General features: G+C 31.1%; 1 protein-coding gene across 1 annotated transcript; it reads left to right on the forward strand.

The window, feature by feature from the left end:
- Positions 1 to 4,799: 4,799 nt before the first annotated feature.
- Positions 4,800 to 5,465, forward strand: LOC103309659 (cytokine-inducible SH2-containing protein-like). The gene has a single exon (XM_008185660.1). It carries the CDS (start codon positions 4,800 to 4,802, stop codon positions 5,463 to 5,465), a length of 666 nt encoding a protein of 221 aa, XP_008183882.1.
- The last annotated feature ends 6,824 nt before the right edge of the window (positions 5,466 to 12,289 follow it).

The raw sequence follows: 12,289 nt of genomic DNA on the forward strand, positions 1-12,289 counted from the left end.
GTGTGTGTCTGATCTTAAAAATTAAATTTGAATTAAAACTTAAAGAAATTACAAAAAAGTGAATGCAGTGCTCTAATAAGCGATACAAGATATGATGAACTCATAAAAGAGGTAGTACAAGCGAAGATAAATTCCAAGAAAACGACGAGCGAATACAGGAGACTAAATAGATTTGACGTACTCACAATCGGCGAGTCTAAAAAGTTAATAGTTTCACCAAGTAAAACCAATAGTGATATTATTTATTTTGTAAAATGCAATGAAATGTTCAATATATTACACATGGCTCATATAAATTGTGGTCATGGTGGTCGAAACCGAATGGAGCATTCAATAAAACAAAAATACAAAAATATTACCAGGGATATAATTGTATTATATTTACAGTTATGTGAAATTTACGATGCCATTACGATAAAAGTCAGTATACGGTTTTGCCCAAATGAGGTTGGTCATAACTAGGTTTGCCCGGTCAAAAGCCGAAATATGACATTTTGCCCAAGGATTGTGGGCAGTTCGCGTTTTGTCCGGGCATTTCTGAGGTTTGCCCGATTTCGGCTTTTGACCGTAACATATATACATCCATGATCCATATATCTGTATATCCCTATACCTATATCGTACATCCCTAAATGGTACACATTTCATCTTTATCTTTATTACCGTTTGCCGTTCAACTATACATTTTTTATACCTATACAGTATCTATAGATTATAAATATCATAAACTTCAAAATACCTATTGTATGAGTCGAAATAACGCATGCGCCCAATTGCCGTTCGATCCATTTGTTGCGTGATTAAGTTTATCCGTTCAATATTGATTATCGAATGTCTTATTTATACCTTGTTCAGTTTCATTTTGACAGTTGTTGCCAAACGTGTAATTTTTCGTAGATTAACTTGAATTTTTTGTACATTAAATCGTATTTATACAACCAAGCGTATTCATTAGAATTATGGCCGAAAGAACTTTTGGGAAAAAAAAAAAATGTGAAAAACAGATTGGAAATAGTGTCTCCCTACCAGAGTATTCACCCTCAAGTAGTCAAGTCTGGGGAGTGGGGAAGTGTCGATCACACTTCATGGGGCTGCACGTGTAGGCTATCAAAACTAATAGCTTAACAACGTGCAGATCGACGGGCGGCTGCCACTTCCCACAAATCAGAAAATAACTTATGTTCATTTTATTAAATTCAGTTGCCAGTTACAACGTTTATATTATATAACCAAATTAGACAACATTATTAGTATTGCAATACATGCGTCACGCAACGTGAGCGCTAGGCGATTGCCGGAAATATATTTATTAATATTCCACTGCTGTCTAAAAAACCAGCCCTATACACTACGAAATAAATTGATCAAGTAGATTTCGCGTTGATTATCAATCAATCTAGCTGCACCCAGCAAATTTTGCAAATTTTTAAAATATTATGCCATCATTTTTACATAATTCGGATTGACTACAATTTGGTTGGAGTGCAATCGTTTCATGGGTAAGTTAGTTTCATTGGACGAGATCCATACGTTCATAACATGTATAAACCAGGGTTTTTTTTAGTGTGCCGTGATGACACATTTTGTGCAGTGGGAAAAGTAATTGTGCAGTGAACATTGTTACTTTGTGCAGTGCAAAAAAAGAATTTCAGGATGATATATTTTATTGTATATCATAAAACAATAATTGAGTAAACTTCAAAATAAAAAAAAAATCTATCTATTAAAATTTAAAATTGTGTATATTATTATTTTTTTTTTTATTTTTTTTTTGAACAAAAAAAATATCTACCACCTTTAGGCACATGCTTGTGATGGTGGTAGAGAGTTGAATAAAATAATATGAAAAATTTAATTATAAATAATAACTGAAATACTGAATAATCAGTCTTTGGAATTAGAATACTTACCTATAACTAATAATATTAAATTACAACAGTTACCTAAATATAATTATTTATTATTTATTCAAGTATTAAAAATAACCAAATCTGAATTTTTTTTTTCAATTCTATAGTTATATGACTCCTTTCCGTATAGAATATGGTCCTTTTTATATTTACTGGCATTGAGTTGTAGTTTTTTGGACCTAGATAATTTTTGGATTTTTGACCAAACGCTTTTCGAGAATACTCCATTCTGACATCAAATGCTTTTTTTTTTATAATAACCCTTTTCATATCCAGAAAGGATTCAAAGTTTTATAATTATATATACAATAGTTATTTTTTTATAAATATACTCAAATGGTAACACATCTAATAACTTAAAGTTTTCTTTAGTTGAACCAATTAAAGTAGTTTTACTTAAACATAACCTAACAATTTTAAAATAAAACCAAAAATTTATTTTATGGGTACACTTTTCTTCAAAATGTTTGTGTTATAATTGTATCAATTATAATATTGTGGTACATACCACAAAACCACATCAAACATTCTTGTAAATTAAACATTAGTACTATACATTTTTTTTTAATACTTAAATAATATAATATATATAATATAAAACACTTAGATATATCGGCGCTTATATTTGTTGTTGTCAAGCCAAAGAAGGCGTTTTAAAAAAAAGTTGGTGCAAATGTACACCATGCACCCACCACCCCCCAAATGACGCCCCTGCACACAACTATTGTGGTACACTGGTACCTAGACCAAAAGTAATTCACTTTTAAATTTGAATTACTTAGTACTTACCATAGACCTATAATTTATAAACTAACTTAGTTTAGATGTCTGTGGACTATGCAGGTACCTTGTACCTACACCTTTTATAGACTACAGTTACCATTTGTTTTCTGTTAACCAAACAGCTATTATAACTTATAAGCCATGATTGCAGACTTTCATTAACTATACGTTAACTTGGTAATATTGTGATTAGTTCATTCTGATCAACGGTATCAAACGCTTTTATGTGTGTTATGTTATATATGTTACGTAATTGTAATAATTTAAATATTATTATGTAAGTTATCGGTATCGCCGCACCGTGCGAATGCGCGATAGCGGTCGTTAAAATAATTAACAGTCTCAGTAGTCAGTCTTAAATCTTAATCGCACATAACGCACTCGTTGTATGTTCTAATAACGTCCGTTCTCTTTGTATGCTTTGTATCTATGTAAAAGTACAAACATAACAGTCTAAAAAATTCTCAATTATCTTCTCATTATAGGTATCGTACATTGTTTTGTGTATAAACTTGGTAGTCAAATAAAGAGCAATAGCTCCAATCGTACTCTTACTAGGTGCTTTCTTAGAAAGATATAAGTCCGATTTTAACTATTTTTTTAAAAATTACAGAGCTATAGGCTTACAGTTTGTACTATTTCATTGTTTTAGCTCATTTGAACAAAGGTGTGACAATGAAGAGTTTACATTTTTCAGGAAATGTACTTACATTGTGAAATCAAAAGTTAAAATACAAATAAAAATTTAATATAAAAATAGGAATTGTATTAGTATATAAGAGATATAATATTTTAATTGTTGTTCACCAGAGACGTATTTAGGAATTTTGCACCCAGGTAAGAAAAAAACACCCCCTTTCTAACCTAAATTTCTTTAGCAATAGGTGTATATGAAATAAACACATTATAGTGAAACTAATGCATTCTTCGCTACACGCCTATACACTGATAATATGAAAGATATTGAACATACATTTATACATTTATTGAATCATCTATTACAAAAAAGGCCAGTATGACATATGTATAAGAATATCGTATATCGTAGGTTATCGTATCATATTAGTATCATTACTTTTTTTTATTAAACAAATTACCTATAGGTATCGTATTATATCAAAATGCTCTCCAAAATTAAAAATTTACCACCCGGGGCCTAAGCCCCCCCCATATAAATACCCCCCTATAAATACGTCTCTGCAGGTTGTTCATTGTTTAATGGCTATATGTTGCTGTGGGCATAATAATTACTCAAGCGTGTGGCGCGTGTCTAGTTTTGTGGTCACATGTTGAAAATTGAAATCGATATAGGTACCGCCGCGAAGACCACACGTGACGGGACTTACAAATCTTAAGGGTTTCGTTCTTTTTACCAAATAATACGATATTTATCTATTTGTCCACCTTTCTAGACTTTTACTCAATGTAATTTCCTCGGCACTCATAGCTGTTATTTATTATTATAAATCAAGTTTGACGTAATAGAAATGATCGAACGATGATTATATTAATTATTGTTTGTTTAATCATTATTATTACACATAACTACGCATAAGTACATAACTAACAAGACGTACATTGTTATAATGAATATAATATTTGTGTGTCGGAAACTATTGGAACTCAGCATATACTTAACTATATTATTATTTATTGTTGTTATTAATATTGTTTCAGTGGTGGCGATCGTACAGGAACTAAGGTACCACTTCCGTTCACGCGTCATTGACGTCGGATGCAGTTGTGTGTACGGGCCATGGCCCATGGGTTAAAGATGTTAAACACTCAGTACTGCGGAAAACAGGGCCGGTCCGACAATAATGGCAGTTGCATCGCCCGCGGCCAGGTTCTACCAGTAAGTGCATAGCTTCCTCCGCATAGTATAAGAAATAAAAAGTATGCTCCACACGAACCGTATTTTTGTACTATTTCACGCATGTGTATCGCCTTGTGTTTTTGCACATAATGCATTGCATAAGATTAAATGTATACGTGTGACGTCACCTTGAGCTTATTGTTGGTGGCCTACTTAAATATTACATATTGCCCCTTACAAATATATTATACGCAGTCTTATCATTGAGCATACTTCTTATTCCTTATACAATGGATTTCGTTACTGCTGATGACGCCACGATCCGCAACGTCGTCACTGAAGCCATCACTCCAACGGCCGCGTCGGCCACCGTATCGGAAGACATGCGCTTAAGCTTGTGTACAGTCATTGCCCGGCTTCGGGCGTCTGGCTGGTACTACGAGGGCGCCAATGAACAGACCATGGCCACGGAAGCGCTGACCAGAATGCCTGCAGGCAGATTTTTCATTCGAGATTCCACACACTTGGGACACCTGTTCACGATGGACTTTCAAACAGGCCGAATCGGCGAATCCCGGATCAGAAGCGTCCGGTTCACGTACGTGGATGGAATGTTCGGCCTAGACATGATGCCACGGCACGCAGGTGCTCGCTGCGTCCCGAAGTTCCGGTGTCCGATCGATCTGGTCGAATACTATACACGGATGTGCCGGATCCAGGTGGCCCGCCAGAAACCCGTGTACCCTATATGGGCTGACCAGCATGGCAAGTCCTTCTCGTGGCGGATCCTCATCCGGCCAATGGTTAAGGTCACCGCCGAAGAGTTCCCGTCGCTAAAGCACAAGACCCGCCTGATAATCAACCGGCACAATCAACTCATCACAATGGCTTCTACAACACAACCAATACCAAACCAATTGATCGAATATTTACTTCAATATCCGTATAGCCTGTAATTAAATTATGTTCTCCACTGTTTACGTTACATTTCTACTATTATTACTATTTTTTTTATTTGTTGTACCTATGTTTACTATTATAGTCTTAAATAGTAATGTATGTTAGGTATATTGTAAGTATTAGTTTATAGTAGGTGCATTTTCCTGGCACCCCCACCGCCGAATTTTATGTTCAAACCAAGGCCTTTCATGTTTCATTTGTGCTACGTTTGTGCTGGGTTGCGCTCGAATTTTATCGATTGTGCTGCAACCTCTAATGAACTACAAGGGATCATTAGTGGGTGTAGTATGGAGCCATAACGCAACCTTAACTTGACATTTTGGAATTCCAAATGAACTATTATTTTATATTTAGTAGTGTAGCGTCAATATAACATGACTATTGTAGTATGACGACAATTGTTACCGTAGTTTGTAGTGATGGGCACAACCGAGTGAAAACTATCGAAGTAAGTACTCGATAGTTTAAACTATTTAATTACTCGGTTGTTTTATAAAATTATCGAACTATCGAAAAACTATCGAACTATCGAAATTTTTAATTTTTAGTTAAGGTTATGTATTATTTACTATTTAGCCATGATGTTGTCAATGTTGTCATTCGAGATTCGACTATCGAGTATCAAGGCTGGTTATTTCATTTTTTATATTTTTGTCTTTAAAATGTCTATCCCAAATTATTATCAAGTAAATTCGGTCGATAATACCGAAAAATCACACGATTGTTTTTTTTTAATTCGATAGTCAAAACTAGTTGGTACTATACGTGTATTACTATTTACTACCGAATGAAAACTATCGATACCTAGTCAAAACTAGACGGTGTAAGATGTATGCAACTACCGTAAGAAAACTATCGAGTGAATTACTCGATAATTTTTAAAAACAATCGATGAATAATAATATCTATTCAATTGAAAAACCACTCGGTAGTTTTTGAAACTGATAGTTAAAACTAGTCGGTTGCGCTCATCACTAGTAGTTTGGTATACCTACTGGTAATTTATATGTAATTTTATTGACGTTATCCCTCTGCTACTTCCGGACGGTGCAACCCATTTGCGCTCCAAATCATAGACAGTAACACTACTTCGATTTTCTTCAACAGTTTCTTGTTCGATGGAAAGTGCGAGCGCGGATTCAGGGGGGGTTATGGGTGCTCGGGCACCCCCTGTCGTCTAAGCCACTAATAAAATAAATTTGTATAATACCTAATCTAAAATATAAAGGCGAAATGGTTTTTTTTAAATTCTGATCGGAGCGATGTGTAGATGATGTTTTTTTTTAATTTTTTTAAATTTTTTCTTTGTTTCTGTCATCACCGTATTTGGGGCAGTACAACTGTTTCGATTTTCTTCAACAGTATCTCAATCGATGGGAAAGTGAATCTAGTTGGTTCATTCAGAAGGTCAAAATTTAAAATTGCAATAGTTTTAAAAGCGCCGAGAAAAATAAAATAAAAATTAAGGAAAACGGAAATTTAAAAAATTGGTTTTCGACGAAATCAATTCTGGTTTTTGGTGTAACTCTAAAACAAATAAACAGATACATGAAATGTTCACTATGAATGTTTATATTAGCATTTTCTATACACGATAAAATTTTCGAAATATTTTGATTTGTTTTGAACATTTTAGATTCTGAGTGAAACGATGAATGTATTTAGTTTCCAATTTTATAAGTATTTTTTTCTATGAATGTCAATAATATTTTAAAGTTTTAAAATGTATTATATATTGTTACAGTTGAAAAATATTAAAAATGCAGTCACATTATTTTCTTATAAGCATTTAAAGTTCAAATGTTGACAAAATACATAAAAATCACGAAATGTGCAAATTATTTTGAGTTAGAAATTCATAAAAATTTTTATTTTTGAATCTAAAATTAGAAAATTTAATACAAGATTCCTCATTAGTACCTATGTCTACCTTTATCAAAAAAAAATATCTTTTGGAAAGTTAAATTAAATTTTTACATCGTTGTGTATTCTCTCGATTTCTCAAGTAGGCATGAGTAGGGATGTATGTAGCAATTTTCTTATTTTCTTGTAATTCAAACACGAATACTTGTAGATATACCTAAAATTTACATCATATATTATAACATCTTATCAATTCCCATACTTGATAAAATGTACAAAATATTTTGAGCCATTTTGAGCTGTTTACGGACATTTTAAATTTTAAACGCTCAGAACCGTTTTTCTTATACAATGATATTGTATCATTGAATTCAAATTTAACATCATCCATTACAGACTATACAGTGATCCAATTGTAACCTACTGTAAAACAGAGTGACACCCACTTGCCCACCTTTCTTTTTTGAGCACCCCTGTTAAAATCTTCTAGATCCGCGCCTGGAGAAGTGAATCTAGTTGGTGAATTCAGGAGGTCAAAATTTAAAAATCTCAATAGTTTTCAAAAGTGCAAATTCAAAAAAACAATACATTACAAATACATTCAGGTTCAACTTTATAACTATTTAAATTTTAACTTTGACAAAATTTATCAAAATCTCGAAAATTATCAATTATAGTAATAAAAATTATAAAATATTTAATATTTATCACTAAAGATTGAAAATGTAAAACAAAGAGTCTCATAAATAGTTTATACTGCAACCAAAAGAATCTAAAAAATATATAAACACAGTTATTTTTTATAGACATTATAAATTCAAATTTGGACGAAATAATATATTAAAACCAAGAATAACGATTTAAGTTATTTTTAGTAATATAATTACATAGGCTGACAGACCAGAATCTTCGCATAGAATCGTTTTTCGAAAACAATAATTTTATTTTTATATCATTGAATTCAAATTTAATACAATCTATTACAGTTACCCACTATTGTAACCTACTTTACAGCAGAGCATACACTTACCTGCTTTTATATTCTGAGCGGATCGATGAATGTATTAATTTTACAATGAAGTGTGTTTATTGTTTTAGATTCTGAGCAGACCGATGGAATGTATTGATTTTACAATGAAGTGTGTTTTTTTTTTGTCTGTCATCACCTTTCAGGACAGTAAAAATTTTTAGATTTTCTTCAACTTTTCTGATAGGAAAGTGAATCTAGTTGGTACTTTAGGGGGTCAAAAGTAAAAATTTCCCAGTAGTTTTCAAATTATGGAACAACGGGAATTTTTACGCAAAATCTGTTGAAATATGACCGTGTACATGCAATTTTGACTGATTGTTTACATTAGTATTTTCTATGCACCATAAAATATCCAAAATATTTTGATTTGTTTTGAACTGTTTAGGAACATTTTCAGTTTCCAATTTTATTAGTCATTTTTCTATGAATGACAATAAAACATTTGTAGGGTAACAAAGCTTGAAAATTTAATACAAGGCTCCTACTATATATTGTTACAATGATGTTTGAAAAATATTAAAAATCTTTAGTCTCATTTTTTAAATGATTTAAAGTTTAAATCTTGACAAAATACGGAAAAATCACGAAAATTAGCAAATTATTTTGAGTTGAGAATTCATAGAATTTTCTTTTTAAATCTAAGATTTGAAAATGTAATACAAGATTATTCATAAACAAATAACTGTAGATACATGAACATTTTACTGAATGTTTGTAAGCGCTACTGCAGCAAAATATTTGGAACTAGGAAATTATCGTGGCATCTTCCTTTTAGAAGGAAAAAGCCTTGAGAAGGTTGGGGATTTTCCAATTTTTCCCTCCCATTTAGCTATGTCGTTTTTTTTCAATCCTCCCTTTCAGAAATCATGACTACGCCACTCAGCCACTGAACAGATCATCGACCTTCCTGTACAAACCGTGAGTTAAATATTTTCCATTACGCCATATCCCTTACAAACCACTATCCTTAGTGGCCGTAGGCAGGACATTCACGTATTAAAAAGTTAAAGTTAAGTAACTTTTTAAGTTTTAACTAAGTTAGATAACAAGTTATTTTTTTTTATAAGTAACTACCTACCTACTCTAACTATTTTAACTTAACAAATTCATTTTTATACATGTTATGCAGCAACTTATGAATTAATTTATTTTAATGTCGAGTCAAGGTAATTTTTTTTTAATATTAAACCCCGTGTGACCATGTATTAAATGTAATATTTAATAATATATTTAATTTAGTATTTACCCAATATTTCATACATGTTTGTATATTCTTTATTAATTAATACAGTTATTATTATTTATTATATTTTTCTAATAATAAAAAATAATAATTTAATATCATTAATTATTATTAAGAAAAGTAGGGAATTAATTTTGAACAAAATTAAGTTACTTTTTAAGTGGGGGGGGGGGTTGGAAATTTGGGAAAAATAGACTGACCGATCTCAAGTAGACATGATAACGAACCCAAATCAGTTTTAATAACTATTATCGCATTTACTAGATCGATTACTATAAATTAGTATATGATGGAAGAAAGATTGGTATGTTTTGGCTAAAATAACAGTCCACCACTACCAATAAAGAAATCTTAAATATCAAGTTTTTGCTTAATAAATTAAGTTTGAAGAGCTCGTGTCAATCTTCAAACAATTCAAGGTCTTCGGTTCCGACGATTTGGCCATACAATAATCATTCTCCAAAAGGTGTCCACTGGGAAAAAATTCAGACAGTGATTACCTGCCAAAAATCTACAAGGATTCTTGATAAATGTGCCCAAACATAAAGCGGTGTATTGTATTTATCTTTATAGCTGCTTTTATGAACTACAAAGGATGTCCAATTCAAAAGGAATTTCAATCGAATCATCTTCTCAAAAACAACTAAGTATGTTTTATCGTCGTAAAAAATATGACCAACAAAATACTAATGGTATTCCCTATAATTCAAACACCACTTGGGAACTTAAACCTATCGGTACTATTTATGATGGGGGGAGGTGGGTTCTGTGAAATGCCCAAATGTTTGGATCGTTATTTGTACTTGGACGGGAGATCATACGAATTTTGGAAACGGACATACAGATTCATACAAATTGCGTAGGTACTAAATTATGGGACCGAAAAAAAATACCATGACGCTAAACGATTCTCCAGCACCGCCACAATTTTTGTTTGTGGTGAAAAAAGTAAATGCGTACAAATTTTAAACATGGTCCTAAAAATTCATACAAATTGCATAGTAAATATTAGCAAAAATAAAATTACGACCATACGTACAGTATATGTATTAAATATAAATGTTATTTCACATATTATTATATTAAATACAAGAATTTAATTACCCTACTTGTGTAACCCATAGGCCGGGCTCACACCAAAGCAGTGCAAAACTTTCATTAGCCATTTCATTGCAGTGGGTCATGCCAGTTTTTTTTCACTGCATAAATGTACGCCCGGCCTTATACATTTCAAATAATTAATCTATCGGTATAATATTCCAATTGTATTATTCGGTGATACATGATTGCGAACGTACCTATTCCCGTAGCACGATTTAAGTCGTTTCTACCTGTTTTACATTCTGAGTGGAACAATGAATGTATTGATTTTACAATGATGTGTGTTTTTTTTATTTTTGTGTCCGTCATCACGATTTGGGGCAGTAAAACTGCTTCGATTTTCTTCAACAGTATCTTGTTTGATGGGAAAGTGAATCTAGTTGGTACATTCGGGAGGTCAAAATTTGAAATTTCCAATAGTTTTCAAAAGCGCCGTGAAAAACAAAAGAAAAATTAAGGAAAAACGGGAATTTTTACGCAAAATCTTGTTTTCGAGAAAATTGATTTTGGTTTTTGCTGTAACTTTAAAAAGAATGACTGCAGATACATGAAATTTTCACTGGTTGTTTAAATTTCTATTTTCTATACTTGATACAATTTTCAAAATATTTTGATTTGTTTTGAGCTATTTACGGACAATTTCAGTTTCCAATTTAATTAGTTTTTTTTTTTCTATGAATGTCAATAAAACTTTATTTGTTGATTAAAAATACTTGAAAATTTAATACAAGGTTCCTACTATATTGTTACAATGACAAATGACATTTGAAAAATATTAAAAATCCTTAGTCACAGTTTTTTTTTATTAGCATTTAAAGTTCAAAAATTGACAAAATATGTAAAAATCATGAATATTAGCAAATTATTTTGTGTTAAGAATTCGTAAAAATTTTTCTTTTTAGAACTAAGATTTTAAAATGTAATACAAGATTTCTTATAGGATAATCTACCTTTATCCAAAAAAAAAAAATGTCTATAAGAAACTCAAATTAAATTTTTATGAGCAGATACATAAAAATTTTACTGAATGTTTATATTAGCATTTCCTATACACCATACAATTTTGAAAATAATTTGACTCTTTTTGAGCTGTTTACGGACATTGTAAGTTTTCAATTTTTTTAGTTTTTTTTTCTATAAATATCAATAAAAATGTATCTATTGGGCCAAAAAGTGTAAAAAATTAATTCAAGGCTCCTGATACATTGTTACAATATCAGTTGAAAAATATAAAAAATAGATAGGCACAATTTTTTTTTATAAGCATTTGAAGTTAAAATTTTGACAAAATTTATCAAATTTAAAATTGAATAATTATTTTGTAGTTAAAAATTTATAAAATTTTCAACTTTTATATCTAAAGATTGAAAATTGAAAACAAGATTCCACGTAAATATTTAATTCTGTTGCCAAAAAATCTAGGAAATACATAAGCACAGTTTATTTTTAATAGTAATTTTAAGTTCAAATTTGGACGAAATTACATATCAAAAAACCTGGAATAACTATTTTAGTTATTTTGTTGTGATTGTATAATATTATTTGTGGGTACTTGAAACTTCTAAAGTATACTATTATATATC

This window comes from Acyrthosiphon pisum, chromosome A2 (assembly GCF_005508785.2).
Source record: "Acyrthosiphon pisum isolate AL4f chromosome A2, pea_aphid_22Mar2018_4r6ur, whole genome shotgun sequence".
Taxonomy (NCBI): domain Eukaryota; kingdom Metazoa; phylum Arthropoda; class Insecta; order Hemiptera; family Aphididae; genus Acyrthosiphon; species Acyrthosiphon pisum.

Bases quoted from the DNA above. Each gene is read 5' to 3' on its own strand.
- LOC103309659 (XM_008185660.1), top strand. From the start codon at position 4,800: ATGGATTTCGTTACTGCTGATGACGCCACGATCCGCAACGTCGTCACT.